We start from the raw sequence: 16,518 nt of genomic DNA, 5'->3' as shown, positions 1-16,518 counted from the left end.
AAAAGAACAAAGTGTGGATTTATCAAAGGCCTCCCAAGGACACACCTTGGGCAGTGCAAAGCCTGCAGAGGCCACAGCCGAGATGGACATCACCAGTTTCTCAGAGGGATGTAAGTTTGGTCAATCTGCATATCAGGGGTTAATTGTCCAATTACAGCTTCAGGTAATGAAGTTACATTCACTTTTGTTTACACTTTTCAGGCCTGAGGCAGATGGTGGCCTTGGTTCTCAGGCCTGGAAGGATTGTTTAGTGTGAGCTGATGAGCATTCTGTACAGAGCTCAGAGTTATACACTAGTGCAGTACAGGAGCTGAAAACCAGAAAATATAAAGCTTAAGGTGTCAGAGGAACGTTGTCTGGGTATTCCCAGGATTAAAAGGCCGTGGACAAGGAGACTCTGGGTGGGGATGGAGCGTGGAACTGCTGGCAGGGGGGAGCTGGCTGCCAGGGGATGGCTGGAACATTCCCTTTCCAGAGGCACAGCCATGCAGGTTTACAGGAACCGTGCATGTGTTGCATCCCAGCGCTCCTCATCCCATCCACCCCTGCTCCGTGGGTCGTAAAAATTAAATGGGCATAAATCCATCAGCGCCAGGGCTCTTCCTCCAGCGCTATAAATCCCACCAAAACTAATTAGAGAGGACAATGGTGCCCATTTAAAGCTGGCACGGGGATGCAGGAGCCATTATCACCGGGAAAACAGGGCTCCAAATGGATTTGGGAGGCTGAGGGGCACGGCCCAGCCTGGCAGAGTGAGGAGATTGTGTTAAAGCTCCCTAGATTGATTTCTCCACTGCTTTGCCGTGGAAATCAAATCATCCCATTAACATTTGTGCCGGAGTTTGTTCTTGGAATGTTATCTGGCAGCTCAGGGAGCTTCTCCTGGGGTTCGTGTGTTTGTCGCTGCCAGAGGGGAGCCGGCCCCGCTGCCCTTCCCTGGAAGCCCCCAAAGGAGGGATGTTCCCAGGGATGGGTGCTGGGATCAGGGTTAGGGCTCGCCTGGGGTGCTGCCCCTCTGCAGGGTTTGTTGTTCTGTAGTGCAGGGAAACTGAGGCAGGAGTGGGATGGTCCCGTCCATGGAGGTTTATTCCATCAGGATAGCCCGGCAGGGAGCTGAGCCCGGCTTTGCTGATGGATTTGCCGTCTCCTGGCCTCTCCTGGGGTGAAATAAATGTTCCCACCCTGGCCAAACCCCGTCCTGCTCTCACTATTTTAAGGAGCCAGACCTGAAACCTCCAGCAGCTTTTAAATGTCCAGCCTGGCTCTGGGGTCCATAAATCAGAGTCCTCATGGTGCTGGGAGGGAGAATTGGGAATCTGGGGGCTCACAGAGCTCAGCACAGCTCAGCTCAACAGGGCTGAACCCTTGGGTTCCGTCCGAAGTGTGTCCCACCTGGAATCAGACCTGGGACACCCCGGGGCTGGGATAGGAGAGCCCTGACCCTCCTGGGGGAGCCTTCTGAGCCCCCCTGAACTTCTCCCTCGCCTCTTCTCTCCAGTCTGAGTCTGTGAAAGGCTTTCCAGCTGGAAAACAATTGGAGTTGATGATATTTAAGATTATTTTCCAAGGTAAACGATGCCACAATTCTGTGAAAATCCTTATCCAACGATTCACTCAAGGAGCAGGAGGCCGAGGGGCTCGGAGCCTGTCTGTCCTCCCTCTCCTCGCTTTTCCCTCTCCTTCCTGGCTCTTTTCTGACCTTCCTGGCTCTGAGGAGCAGCAGAACAAAGGGAGAATGCCTGGATGGGTGTTGGGGGGATCATTTAAAGTATAATTTACTCTTTTCTTCCCATCCCTTCTGAAGGAGTGCTGAGGTGTCAGCGGCTTTGGGGACAGGGAACAATGAGCACCTGGAAATGCCTGTGTTCTGTGGGGATGAACACACACCAGAAATGACAAGCTTTGCCATGGAAATAGCTGGAAATTATCCTGCTGGGAGAAGAGCGGGGGATTAAACACCGGGGGGTTCTCAGTTCTTTCCAGCGAGCTCAGCAAGTCCCGCTGTAAGGTCGAGCGGGGCTGAAGGACATCCACGTTCCCCTCCAGCTGTGCAACATCTGCCCGAGCGAGCGGCCGGGAATGCCCGGCGGGCACAGGGAGCCGTGCCAGGCCCTGCTGAGCCGGGCACGGTGCAAACACAGCCAGGGTGGGGAGTCGGGGAGCCCCGAGCAGCCAGCACGGCTGATCCCTGCAGGAAGCTGGTGTTCCTCGCTGCCAAAGCCACCTCTGTCCCCACGGCGCCAGCCGAGGCTTTGGGATGGGTTTTGTGAGTCAGTGCCCTGCCCGGACGTCAGGGGAATGGGGATGGGGATGGGGGAGAGGGGCCGGGAAAATCAGAGCCTGGCAGGGAGAGGGAAGCTGCTCCTGTCATTCCCAAAGGACCTGGGAAAGAGGGGAAAACTCGGCTGGTCTCACTGTGAAAGTGGGGTCGGGATGGGGAAGGGATGGAGGGCTGGGAGGGAAGGAAAGGGACAGAACCTGTGTGGCAGAAGCAAATTCCTGCTTTCCTCCATCCTCCGCAAAACTGGAAACTTCCCTATCCTGCCCTGCTGCCCGAGCCCTGTGAGGTGGCACAGGGATCCTGATCCAGTGTCATCTGCAGGAAGTAACCTGGCAATTAGGGCCTTAATTAGCCCTTGAGGATCTGACCCAGTGGCATTTAACCCTTTGCAAGCTGCTGCTACCGCTGCTCTGCCGGGCCGAGTCACAGCAGGGGACGGGCCACAGGGGTAAAACCCATGGGTTTGGGTTATGGATCTCTAATTTATCCCTGAGTCCTCGTTAAAGAGCCCAGCCTGGGGTCAGCAGCATTCCTCAGGTGAGGATTAAGGTGCCCGAGTGGCGCTGGTGGCACTGCCCTGCTCCTCAGATCCCTGTTTGTCCCATCTGGGAGCCGGAGGGAGCTCCCGGCAGAGCGGGGCTGGAGGTGCAGACTTAACACGGGGAGAGAGAAGATTGTTTTCCTCGCCGTGTCAGTGCCTCGGGCAGAACAAGTGCCCTCTGTTCTCCGCCCAAAACTCAGATTTTAAAAAAGGAAAGACGGTGCTGGCTCGATGCGAAGTGTCAGGGCACAGCCTTGGAGAGAAACGCTCTGCAGAGCATCTGAGGAACGCGAGGGGAGCGCGGAGAGGCTCTGGGAGCAGGGGCGGCGGAAGCCAAGCGTGGCCGTGTAAGAACAGGGGTCCCATCAGGAGTCGATGGGACGTGACTCCCGGAGCCCTGCGAGGGCTGTTCAGGGCCGTGCCCGGCTGCACGGGCTCCCCCGAGGGCAGGACGAGCTCCGGGCGAGCTCTCCCGGCGCTGCTTTCCCCGCGCTGAAGCAGCTGGTGCGGGAACGGATGGCAGGGCTGGGCTCGGGGGAGTGCGAGCATCGCCTCCTTCTCCCCGTGCCAGGCTGGGAATATGGGGAGAGGAGGAGCTGAGCGGTGATCCCTGCAGCCAGCCTTAAAAGCCTTTGGAAGTGTTTTCCTAACTCGGGGGAAGGGGAGCAGAGCGGCCTCTCCTATTCCCTCGTTGTGCTCGTGGCCGTGCTCGGCTCCCGGAGCCAGCCCGGAGTGACAGAGCGCAAGGAGAAGGTTTCCTCCCGGGCAGGGATGCCCGTCCCCCGCCTGGCTCTCACCCACCGGGCTGTCGGGTGCTCTGGGACACGCGTGGAGACGGGCTGCTGACCCCCAGGGATCACCGCCGAGCTCCCCGTGTCCGAGCCGGGCCGGCACCGCCCGTGCCCCGCGGCCCCTGCCAGCGCTCCCCGCTCCCCCCCGGCCCCCGCCCCACAGATGGTGCCGATTTTCGCAGGGGGAGGTGGAGGAAACAAAGCCCGGAGAGCTGCGAGGCTGCAGCCCTGGGGGTGACATGTGTGGGGACGGGGTGCCTGCGGCGTGCCGAGCCCCGTGCTGAGCAGGCACTCGAGCCTGCCCTGCCTCACTTATCTCCCTCCTTTGTTGTTTTTTTCTCTCTTTTCCAGGTAAAGAAGCCCGCGCACCGTCGGCGGGGATGCCGGTGAAGCGAGCGGGCTGTCTCCCCGTCTGTGCCCGGCCCGGGACCAGCGGCTGACTGGGAGCTGGAATGTTTCCCACTGCAGGCGATGCCCAGCCCAGCCCGCCCCGTTCCTAGCCTGGCTTCCCAGGGGTGACATTCCCGCTTTCCTCCTGTCCGGAGAGCAGTGCCACCGAGCATGCCGCAGAAAACTCTGCAGCCGAAGCCCAGGGGAGTTTTCCAGTGAGTCCAGCTCCTTAAAAGCCAGAGTTGTCCCTTCCCACACCGGCCTTGGGAAGCGCCTCCGACAGCGAATTTCCCTGTGCCCAGCGGGTGTCGGGGTCCTGGAGTGCGGGCTGGAGGAGGGGGCTGCCATGGAAGAGAATGTGTTCAGCGTGCAGCAGATCCAGCCCAACGTCATCTCGGTGAGGCTCTTCAAGCGCAAGGTGGGCGGCCTCGGCTTCCTGGTGAAGGAGCGCGTCAGCAAACCGCCCGTCATCATCTCCGACCTGATCCGGGGCGGGGCTGCCGAGCAGAGTGGCCTCATCCAGGCTGGGGACATCATTTTAGCCGTCAATGGCAGGCCCCTGGTGGACATGAGCTATGAGACGGCGCTGGAGATCCTGAGAAGCATCGCCTCCGAGACCTACGTGGTCCTCATCCTGCGCGGCCCCGAGGGCTTCACCACTCACCTGGAGACCACTTTTGCCGGAGACGGGACGCCCAAAACCGTCCGTGTCACCAGACCCCTGTGCCCGGCTCCGAAGGCGGTTGACTTGTCCAACCCAAGCGCTCCCGGCAAAGAGCAGCCGCTGCCCGCAGCCATGGGATCCCTGTGGAGCAGGGAGACGGGGAAGGAGGTGGAGCCCATGGTCCACGTTAACGGGGTCGTTCCCGGCAGCAAAGGGCCGGACGCCGGGAAGGACAAGGACGGGGCTTGTGCTCACTCCTGTCTCAACGGCGGCGTGGAAGGCAACGAGCTGCTCAAAGAAATCGAGCCCGTCCTGGACCTGCTGAAGAGCCGCAGTAAGGACAGCGATGGAGATGCGCCCTCCAAGGTAGAGACACGGGATATAGAAGTCCAGGTGGACTGGTAGGTCCCTAAATACATTTTTTACCTTTGGTGGAACGTGCTGGTTTTGGCTCCCCGAGGTGTCGGTGAGCGCATCTCCACAGCTGGCTGCTGCCTGGCACAGCAGGGTGGAGACGGGGAGGAGGGGATGAGGAAAAGGGGGAAGCGGTCGGTGAGGGGAAGATGGAAAATTGGGAGAAGATTGTGGAAGATGTAAGCGTGGGAAATTGGGGAGAGCGGGAATAACGTCTTGTGGAAAGCCGAGCTGTGTGATGTGGTGGATGATGGGCTGGGCTGGGATAAAGTTCTGCTCCATGGTCTCAATTCCATCAAAATCCCGTGCCTCAGTTTCCCCACGTGCCAAATAAGGTCCGTGGCATTCCTGTCCTTGTGGTGCTGCTTTCCAGCTCTCTGGTTGAAAACCACTTTAACTGCGGGAGAGGAGGCAGGAGGGTCGGACTGGCAGGGCACGGTGCTCCCCAGGAGAAATGAGTTTCCAAACCTCTTGGGAGAGGGGAGGAGAGCCCCAGTCCAGCTCCACAAGCCAGGGCAGTGGGAGCAGCCTGGTGGGAAGGGGGGAGATGTTTTCCATCGAGAGCTCAGAACGGCCGATCCTTGCAGAAGTGCCAGGATGGATGAGACCCTGCTTCTTCCAGAGCCAGATCGCTATTTCAGCACTTGTGTTCTCTGGTGGGGACGAGGACAACGCTTGTCCCACGTCCTGTTGAGGAGAGGGAAGTGGGACAGCTCCTGATTTTCCTCAGCATTTCCCTGAGCCGGAGCAGCTCCCCGGGGCCCTTCCTGCTTTACAAAGCTGTTGTTTGTAGCTGAGTGTTTTCAGTCCCAGCTCCCTCTCCCCCTGACCGTTCATTAACACTGATGGGTTGCCTTTTCCTGTTGCTTTTCCCCAAGTCCCCAAGCACATTTTAGCACTGTCAAGTGTTGCAGCAGGTTGTGGCTGCCCTCACTTATCGACTGGCTGGAACAGCCCCGAGGGTTTGCTGGAGCTGCAGATCTGTGGCTCAGCCACGGAAAGATCAGTAATTCCAAGTTCTCTGTAATTCCAGGTTCTCTTGCTCTAGTCTTAGGAAAAGGAAAAAAAAAAGTGTTCATTTTTCTTTATCAGAAAGGAGAGGGGAGAGCCACAGCGGGGTCCCCCCGTGGGCTCCGAGCCAAGGCTGAGCTCCCGCTCACTCCCATCCCAATCCCACCCACACCCCCTGGGTTTTCCACCTTCCTTGGTTTATTTTCAGTTGTTTTCGTGTCGTTCCTGCTCTCCCAATTTATTCCTGTTTCCCGTGGAGGACACGGTGCTCTAAGCTTGTTAGGGTGCTCACACTGAGTCAGAGGGAGAAAAAAAAACCTGCTGGGCTCGGTGTCTGTGTGTCCTTCCTGCCATCCCCTCCCCAGCAGCAGCACTCTCCAAGTCTTGTTCACTTGGGAATTGTTGGGATTTGGAAAATTTGGAAATCTATTGTGCAACGGGAAGTGATTTAACCCCCCTGAGCCCAGGACGCTCTCCAAAAACCTGTCTGGACTGTTCTTTAATCCAGCACCAGCCCATCCCAGGAGAGCCTGGTTTGAGAATTGAGGCATTGAAAGGGACAAAATGTGCAGGGGGGGTTCAAAATCCCCTCTGGTTTAGCTCAGGGGGTCACAGCCCAGCAAAGCCCCCACAATCCCAAACCCTGGGACTGTACAGGTACAGCCTCACCCTTCAAACCGTGTCCCCATCCCACCGGCTGCAGGATCGCCAAGGAAATTCTGCTCCAGCCGTGGGGATGGATGAAAAACGTGGTTGTGCTTTGTGGAGCCTCTTCTATTCAGGGATTAAACAGAAATGCTTTGATTTCACTTTGATGTCACTTAAACTGAAGTGCCTCGAAGCAGCAAGGTGGGGACTTCACCAAAATAATTTTTTTTTTTAATATCCTAATGAAAATAAAAATTAAAAAATCTTTTTAATCTCTATACTTTGGGGATGAAAATCCACTTTTCGGTCCATTTCTCCTGCTTGCTGAAAAGCTGCAGCCAGGCTCATGTAGAAGGGCTCAGTGTGAGGGACAAGACCCAGGCTGGAGCAGAGATTTACTGCAGGGAGAAACTGTCAGGAGCTGCCGTGCGGGGCAAAGGGCATTTCTGTGGGATTGGGATGCGGATGATTCATCTCCTCGGCTCGGGCTCACACAGAGCCGGGGCATCCTGAAGGTCTCCTGCACTCCAAGCTCCCTTGGATGGCAGGAGAAGCGCAGGAAGGTCAGGGGATAACGGGGGGTGGATAACTGGGGAAAGTGTTGGTCGATGCCAAGGAAATGCCAAACCCCAGTGAACCTTCTGGGATGTTTGCAGCTCCCGGGCGTCGGCCGGGACTTCTCCAGGCAGGGAGAGCACGGGAACAGAGCTCTACCCACAGCCAGGAGGCTGCAAAACCTCGCTCAAGGCTGAGCTGGACACCCCCAGCCTGGACTGGGGTTGTTGATCCAGCTGGAGGTGATGGGTTTGGGATGAATCCTGTTCTGTCTCCTCTTTGCCTGGTGCTGACCTTCCCAGCCCGGGGCGCTTTGCCAGAGCTGATCCGGCTGGCGGAGCCTGGCAGCGTTCCCGGGGCAGGCGGCAACGGCACAAGGCTGAGCTTGTCCACAGGGAACCAAAAACTTCTCGCTCAAGATGGGCTTTGGCAGAAACAATTCAAGCTTCACCTGATGCTCTGGGCTTCCTGCTCCTCTCTCCAGTGTTACTTCCAAGGAAAACTGGAAGGGAGCCTACGAGAAAGATGGAGAGGGACTTGTGGAGGGGCAGGATAAGGGGAAAGGATTCAAACTGTTTTGATGGGATTTGGGCAGGGATTGTTCCCTGGCAGGGTGGGCAGGCCCTGGCACAGGGTGCCCAGAGCAGCTGGGGCTGCCCCTGGATCCCTGGCAGTGCCCAAGGCCAGGCTGGACATTGGGGCTTGGAGCAGCCTGGGACAGTGGGAGGTGTCCCTGCCATGGCAGGGGTGGCACTGGATGGGCTTTAAGGTCCCTTCCAGTCCATCCTGTGATTGATTAATTGATCCTAAGTTTGCTTTGGGGACACAATCAGTTCCTCTCCATCCCCTGCATTCCCCAAGGGAATTGTCCCTGCTGGCTTTTCCTCCCACCGTGGGGCTGGCCCTGAGCACTGCAGCCCATCTGCAATGGGAAAAGGGAGCACGGACGTGGGGCTCAAGGTATGATGAGAGCTGGCATTTCTGCCATGAGGCTCACCGTGGGCTAGGAAGCAAAAATAGAGTTTGATTCACTCCCTGCCAGCCAACCCAGGTCTGTTTTTCCCTCAGAGCTCTGGGGAGATTGTCAGGTCCCATCTTCCCTCCTTCTCCCCCCTCCCCACTGAGTTGCCAGGGTTCATTTTCCTTCCCAGGTCTCTTCCATGACATGAGCAGCATGATGGAAACATGGCAGTTTCAGTCCAAGCAGCAGCCCCGAGAGGGAGAAGTGTGCAGAGAGCAGGAATTCAGCTCAGGAAAGGTTTCAAGGTTTCAGGCTCCAGCCTGCTTGGAACAAACCCCACAGTTCTGCAGCTCCCAAAGAGAAAGTTCTCTTCCTCCCACCTTCCTCAGGACAGCCAAAATCTCTTTGTGTTGCTCAAAACATCTCATCTGCATTTCTGATCTGTCTTCATTCTTCTGCACTTGGACACAAACCTTTCAAACCTCAGAAAGGAGAAGATTCCCTGGAATGGCCACGTTTGTGCCGTTCTGGAAGCAGATGCAGGATGCAGGGAGTAACCTTCCCCTGCTCCCTCTGCCGAGGTTTCTTCTGCTCCATCACTGATCCAGTGAGGCATTTTGTGCCTGGAAAACACATATTCCACCCAGATAGATCCCAGATTCCCCAAGATAGATCCCAGATTCCCCCCAGACAGATCAGACCAGTCCCCAGATCACCCTTCAGCCGCTCCTCCTTGCGTCCCGTGGGATGGGACAGCCGCTCTCCTTGCCGGAGATCCCAGCAGCCAACCCCGCTGTGATCCCATGGGGGATCCATGTGGGATTCCCAGCACACCTGAGCTGTGCTTTGCCTCTGGAGAGGCTGGAATCCTCCAGGTTTTCTTTGGGAATGGCTGGGAAGGGACAGGAGCGGCGGCTGCAGCTCGGTGCTGGTTGAATTTGGAGCTGTGCTGGTGGGATTTTGGGATTGCTTGGATCCGTTCCCAGGTCTTTCTGTGTCAGAGCCTCCTCAAAGGCATTTTCCAGCCTCACATTTCACTGACTCCCTGAGGCCGCAGCATTCTCGGCTCATTAGTCCGCGATCCCAGCGCTGGGCACATTCCTGACTTTCTGAGGCCGCGGGATCTTCTCCAGATCATTCCACAGGTTCTTCCCGAGGCTTTTGTGCTCTTCTTTCTGTGCTGACCCACATCCCCTCTCCCATTTGGATCACCCTGCAGTTCTGGGCACACCGGGAGTGCATCCCGGCCTTTGGAATCATCCCTTCTTCCAAATTCCTGCTCTGCTCCATCCTCCGGCCCTGCAAATCCCTTCTCCTGCCCATCCCTCTCCTCCTGCTGCTGTCCAGACCTTGCTGAGCGCTCCAACCTGCAGCCAGCGCCTTTTCCAACTGCCCCAGGGGAGGGAGCACGGGAATTTTAATTTCTGAGGATTCCATCCCCTCTGGAATGCGGTTTTCCACGGGGCAGAAGAAAAGTGGGGCAGGAGCTGCTTATCCCGACCCCAGGCGAGAGGAGCCATTCCCGGGGAGGAAAAATCAGGGGATGGGGTAAGAAGAAGGAATTTCTCTGGCTGCCCCAGGCTCAGGTTTTCCAGGAGAAGGGTCGGGAAGGAAGAATCCCGTCCCTGGTCACAGCACAGGGTGACGCCATCAGCGTCACCAGAGCTGTCACCACAGGTGTGGGCACTGCCACCCTCACCACCCACCCAAACTGGGGAGGCAGCAGCCAGGGCTGTCTCTGCTCCCTGCCTGGGAAGCCAGAGAGATCCTTCTGCCAAGGAAATTCAAAGGAGCCGAGTGACAAACTGACACAAACTTCCCTTTTGCTCATTTTTTTTTTCTCCCCCCTTTAATTTCTTTTTGGAAAAGCTTTGGAGAAATTTCTGAAAAGGGCTGTCTCAGCAACTTCCCTTCTGCCTCATCACTCGGAGCACTGCAACATCATCAAATTAGTCAAAAGAAAACAGTGGTGCCTCTCATTTCTCCAAACAGCCAGATGCTCTCTCCGAGGGGAGGCAGCATGCCGGGCCCTGCCTGGCACCAGTGGGGGAGGGCAGGATTCCTCTTTCCTTTTTAAAGTATCAGATTTGGATTTTGGAACTGAGAAACCCCTCAAACAGGGGTTTGGATCTCTCTGGAGCCAAGAGATCTGACTGAGTGTGCAGTGGATCTGGGAGTGGTCAGAGAGGATCCTGGATCTGGCTTTGGGGATAATTCATCCAACCAACAGCCTTCATCTTCAGTGTTGCTTCCAGCTTCTCAAAAACGTGGAAATGGGGATTAAAAAAACACCTCCTGGAATGGTTTGGGTTGGAAAAGACCTTAAAGCTCATCCTGTCCCACCCCTGCCATGGCAGGAACACCTCCTGCTGTCCCAGGCTGCTCCAAGCCCCAATGTCCAACCTGGTCTGGAGATCTCCAAAAGGAGGAGCCAGCTCCTCTCTCCCTGCAGCTCTCCCAAGGCAGATCCCTGGGGATGTCCAGCCCGGCTCCCTGGGGGAGCTGTGCCCTCCCCAGTGCCCACCAGAACATCCCTTTGGGCTCTCCTGTTGATAAAATCCTCTTGGAGTCGTTGTCACGGTGCTGTCCTGCTCCAGCTGTGGGTGACATCCTCACAGGGATGTGCCAGCTCACCCTGTGCCTCTGGGGGCTGCAGGAGAGGAAAATAACTCATCCCAAAAATCCTGTTCCTGTCCCAGCTCGCAAACAAGGCCCTTACAAGCGAGGGGCAGGAAATATTTGTAAAATGAAGCAATTGATGGTTTTTATTTTTATTCCCCCATCTGTGCTCAGACTGGGGTGAGGCTCTGGCTGCTCTGAATGGGCTTTTCTCTCCCTGCCTCTCTCCAAAAAGACAGAGCCGGATCCTTCTGGGCAGCCTCATCCGGGGAGGTCTGCACTGGCTCCGGGCAGCCCCTGGCCAGGCACAGCACCAGAAACACCCCCGGCTCACCCTGATGGCTCTGTCACAGCCACGCTTGGCTGTGCTTTTCCAGCAGAGCTTTTTCCAGCTTTTCCTGCAGGGTCAGCCCCTCCCTGCCGTGCTCATGCAGCCAGAAATCCATCGGGAGCAGCAGCACGGATCCTGCTCCTGCCACACCCGCAGCCGTGCCGGGGATCTGCAGGTGATTCCCACCTGGATGTTCCCCATCCCCCAGGACATTCCCGGACACAATTCCCGGTGATTCCCACCTGGATGTTCCCCATCCCCCAGGACATTCCCGGACACAATTCCCGGTGATTCCCACCTGGATGTTCCCCATCCCCCAGGACATTCCCGGACACAATTCCCGGTGATTCCCACCTGGATGTCCCTCAGGATGGGGCACCTCGCTGCCAGCTGCTGCTCCAGGCCGAGGAACGGGGCCCGTAAATCCCAAAACACCCCAATGAACTCCCAGTTGAATTTGACAGCTGGGATTTCTCCACGTTTGGCTTTGCTGCCGTGCCCACAGTGAGATAACACATTCCCAGGCCTCCGGCTGCTGCTGCCGATGGATGGATCCCTCTCCAAGCTTCCTTCGTGGCCCTGCAGACACCTCTGTGGGAGCAGCATCCTTTGGGATCTCTGGCTGATCCCAAACTTCTCCCTGTGGTTTTCCAGTGGGTTCCTCCTGCTGAGTAATTCCAGGAGAGCCAAGGGCCGTTCCTGATGGATTCAGTGCTTCTGCCTCGGTTTTGGGCTGCTCCTCGTGAGGAACACTGGAGGTGACTCCAGGAGCTCGGTGACCCTGTGCTGACCTGGCTGGGTGTCCCCTGGCTCCGTGGGGATCAGGGCAGGAGGGCAGGGATGTGCAGCCGTGGAAACCAGAGTTCTCTGGCAGATTTAACAGCTGGGCCCCGCTCGGAGAGCCAGACCGGCTGAGGTTTCATCCTGCTAATTCCCTGCTGGGGATTACTGGGATGGAGGGAGACTGGCCAGGAGACCCTGAGCTTGCCCTTTGGATTGGGCACGGTGGGATTGCACGTGGCTGTCCCTGGGACCCCTGGGACCCCTGGGATCCGTGTGGATTCCGGGATCCGTGTGGATCCCTGTGGATCCCTGTGGATTCCGGGATCCCTGTGGATTCCGAGATCCGTGTGGATCTCCACCACCCACAGCAGAGATTGGGATCTGTTGCCTTTGGCTGAGGTGCTGTGGGTGGGGTTCCTTAGTTTTTTATCTGATTGAAACCTTTTCGCATCCTCTGAGGAGCCAGGTCACCAGGGAACAGCTTTCACCAGGAATCCCAGGAAAAACAACCCTTAGGCACCTGTGCCTCCTCACTTTCACCAAGGCAGCCACTTTCCAACGTCTGGAAGGTGGCCAGAGCCCAGGGAAATATTTTGGCAGCTGAGCAAGGCTCTGTACGAGCAGAAAAATGACAGGAAAATGCTCTTTAAATGAAGTCCTTTCCTTAAGCTAAAGGAGTTCAAGGACTGTGAAACCAAATTCATTTGTATTTATTTGTCTTCCTGAAACGGAACCAAGAGCATCCTGTTGGTGTGATTTGTGCCTGGAGCACAAGTGTCCTACTTTGGTCAGTGCCCAAGCCCTGCCACCCTTAATGAGAAGCCTCATTATTGATTCAGTGGCATCTGGAAGGCTTTTAAGGACTGACAGCAGGAGCAAAACAGTTCCAGAGGGCATTTCTTCCGTGCCTGTGTCCATCCTGGGCCGTGGCCCTGCTCAGCCCAGCCCAGGGAGCCCCTTCCCTGCGCTGGCTCCACGGGAGCCGCCTCCTGCCCGTGTGAGCGCCACGGCCCCAAACCCCCTCGCTGTTCTCCTTGCCGAGGGCTCACGTGGCTCAGTTTGGCATCAGCTGCTCCCTGGGCAGCATTTCAGAGCCTCTCCCACACCTCAAAACGTGTGTGGTGCCGTGACTTACACCTGAGTTACTCCTGAGTTACTCCTGAGTTACTCCGGTGTCACCGCGCGGGCCGGGGCAGCGCTGGGAAGTCCTCGCTCCCCAGCCTTCCCCTCATCCCCAGCAATTCCAGGGCAATCCAGCAGTTTCCTGGGCTGAAATCGCTTCCACTCACAGCGTCTGGAAAGGTCAGGAAGAGGAGAGAGAGCTCCTGGGAGCCTCCTGTTTGTTCTGGGGTTTTATTTTCCTCTTCCCTGCTCACGAACACCGAGCTGCTCTGCAAACTCCTTCTGCCATGAGCTTTTCCAGCCTCCTTTCTCCATCTCCCTGCTGCTTTTCGCAGGGTTCCAGCTGGGGTTTGGGGTGGAGAGGCTCTGCTGTAGATCCAGCGTGGGGACAGGGCTTTCCTGAGGTGGAATTTCCATTGCGTTCGGGTTGTCCTCACCTCGGTGATTCAGCGCCTTGGCCGAGGCTCAGCCTTTCCTTCCTTCCCATGGGGCAGCAGCCAAGTTTTGGCTCCTGTGGGAAGCAGCTGGAGCAGGACCTGTGCCCGTGGTCCCAGCACCCAGGGAAACACATGGTTTTTAACCCTTCAGTTTCAGGGAAGGGGAGAGCAATCCCCAGAAAGCTTTGCCGGCTGGGATGGAGAACGATCGTGTCCTGGGGGACCTGTGGGGGAAGAGCAGCGTCCCCGTGGTCCTGAACAACCCCTACTCGGAAGCAGAGCAGGTAAGAGGCCGTGGCAGGGGCTGCTTTGGGTGGGAAAACCAAAATTCCCAATGTTTGTGGGAAGGGTGGCTTTGGGGGGGTTCTCACAGCGCAGGGAACCTGCAGGGACCGGGTGTTCTTGGTCCCAAAAGCTGGAGGTGATGGAGGTGATGGAGCTGGGATCCCAGGGGCTGGAGTCGCTGTGGTTCGGGCAGGGAATGGAGGTCACTGGAGAATGATGCTCCTCATCCAAGGGCTGACGTGGGATGGGAGCCCAGCCAGGACGCTGAGGCCTCCCTGGGGAATGTGATCCCTTTTGGTGGCACAAGGCCAGGCTGCATCATTAAAGTCGTTTGGATTCATCTGATGGTAATTCAATAGAGCACTTCAGATAATGCGTTCCACGGTGCCTTTTCATCTCCTCACACTCCACCGCCGTAAATTCTCAGGCTTCCTTGCCAAAAGGAGATTAACTCCACGTTTGTAGCGAAGCCAGAGACGTCAGGCAGACCCTGCCAGGCCACCAAGCTCACCTCGGGGAAAGTGCGACGTGCGTGAGCTCTGCCAGTGCTTGGGAAAAAGGGTCTCCCTGCTGGGATTATCCAGGGCAGGACCTGGGGCACCCGACTGGAGATCACCTCCCTGCCATGGCAGGGACACCTCCCACTGTCCCAGGCTGCTCCAAACCCCAATGTCCAGCCTGGCCTTGGGCACTGCCAGGGATCCAGGGACAGCCCCAGCTGCTCTGGGCACCCTGTGCCAGGGGCAGCCCACCCTGCCAGGGAACAATCCCTGCCCAATATCCCATCCATCCCTGTCCTCTGGCACTGGGAGCCATTCCCTGTGTCCTGTCCCTCCATCCCTTGTCCCCAGTCCCTCTCCAGCTCTCCTGGAGCCCCTTTAGGCCCTGGAAGGGGCTCTGAGTTGTCCCTGGAGCCTTCTCCTCTCCAGGTGAGCACCCCCAGCTCTTCCAGCCTGGCTCCAGCCCTTGGAGCAGCTCCGTGGCCTCCTCTGGACTGGCTGCAGCAGCTCCAGGTCCCTCCTGTGCAGGGCCCCAGGGCTGGGTGCATTTCTCCTGGGAATCCTGCATGGAATGATGTTCCCACGCACTTCTGCAGCCCCACAGTGCCAGGGACCCACGGGGGACTCACGAGACGCTGTGAGCTGGTGCTGATGCCCCACACAGATCCCTGGGCAGGCTGCAGGGCTGGGACAGCCCAGCCTGGTGCAGCTGGGATCCATTTCCAGCCTCCCTCACCTCAGGACGGTGGCCAGGTGTCCTGGCCAGCCCCGGGGTGGGTGACAGCAGCCCCAGGTGCCAGCACTGGGGTGATGCCCTGGGGCAGGGACAGCTCAGCGCTGCTCTGCCTTTGCCCCAGCTCTGGGAAAACTCTTGTGCCTCCTTTGCTAAGCCCCGTGCGTGTCCGTGTCTGTTACTATAAGCACTTTAGAACCTTCTGTGTGCAGAGCTTAATTTCCCTCTGCGCTGGGGCTGCCAAAACCGCCACTCTTAAGCTGCTATTAAACTCTTTCTATTTTTTTTTTTTCCACTGGATGCACAGCTTTCTTTTTATCCTTCTTATCCCCGAATCCTTACGCCTGCTTTTCTGGAAGCAGTGTGGGGTTTTTTTTCTCCCCCAGCCGTTCCCCAGGGCTGTGTGCAGTCAAGGCAGCTGAACTTCTTTCAAGCAGCAATAAATACTATTAACACAGAGGAAAGTCAAGCCAAGTGGGAACTTTCCTTGGTTTTTTGAAGCAGGGTTGGGTGGATTCGCTTGGCCAGGTGGTGAATGTTCACTGAGGCTCGTAATAAGGTGCTGAAAGCCCCGCTGGGCATCGATCCCCGTCCCTCTGTTATTTTTTTACAAAGCCACACCACGTTTCTCGCCGGTTTCCCGGGAGCCCGGTCCCTGAGGATGCTCCAGGTCCTGTCTGAGTGCCCAGGGACTGATTTGTGAGAGCTCAGAGCTCTGTGCCCCAGCAGCTCTCAGGGGAAGTCGCTCAGAGCATCTCCCTGGGGACATCGGCAGCGGTACCGAGGCAAAGGAGCTGATGCAGTCTGGAAGGAAATGTCAGCGCTCAAATAAATCCACAACCTGTCTGCCCTGGCACAGCCAGCCCGGCGGTGCCACCGCAGCCTGGGGACCTGGGGAGCCCAGAACGGGGGATGTCCGCTGTCATTGTGTCCCCAAGGGCAGGGCAGGAGCACACAGAGCTCCGGAGCCGCCCTGGGTGAGAGCTGTTTGTGCCCCGGCTGCAGCACTTGTGTCTCGGCTTGTCCCTCTCCTGAGTCACCGATATCCCAGCTGGTTAAAGCATGGAAAGGTCTCACACAGCCTCCCTGCCAGAGCAGCGGGGAATATTTGGTGTCAGGGAAGGGACACACACACACAAACACTCAGCTCCTTCCCTCTGGGTTCTGTGTCTCCTCTGGGGTGTGGCTGTCAGGTCTGACACCTCTGCTCCAGCCTGGCTGGTCCCCAGCGTTCAGCATCCCTCCCAGCAAGGCTTGTCAGGCACTGGAACAGATTCCTGGGGTCCCACAAATCCCTGGAAGTGTCCCAGAAATGACTCTCAGTGCTCTGCTCCTGCTGCTCGGTCACAGGTGGGGATCAACCACCTTGGAGATCTTTCCCAACCTTCATGACTCTGTGATTCCAAGATCTTTCCCAACCTTCATGACTCTGTGATTCCAAGATCTTTCCCA

General features: G+C 57.3%; 1 protein-coding gene across 3 annotated transcripts in view; it reads left to right on the top strand.

Moving 5' to 3' along the window:
- The window catches only part of NOS1 (nitric oxide synthase 1), a 66,723-nt gene that overhangs the window by 23,196 nt on the left and 27,009 nt on the right, over positions 1-16,518 (top strand). For 2 of the 3 annotated variants that reach the window (XM_015643722.3, XM_015643724.2), the window contains exons 2-3: positions 3,965-5,068; positions 13,700-13,832. In XM_015643722.3, coding sequence (XP_015499208.1) covers positions 4,350-5,068; positions 13,700-13,832 — 852 coding nt within the window. In that variant the 5' untranslated portion in view covers positions 3,965-4,349. Of the gene's footprint in view, positions 1-3,964; positions 5,069-13,699; positions 13,833-16,518 lie in introns of those variants that run through there. The other variant, XM_015643727.3, reaches the window with a different exon arrangement.

This window comes from Parus major, chromosome 15, assembly GCF_001522545.3.
Source record: "Parus major isolate Abel chromosome 15, Parus_major1.1, whole genome shotgun sequence".
Classification (NCBI taxonomy): Eukaryota; Metazoa; Chordata; class Aves; order Passeriformes; family Paridae; genus Parus; species Parus major.
The sequence above is the reverse complement of the archived record's forward strand: the minus strand, read 5'-3'. Positions and strand labels throughout refer to the sequence as shown.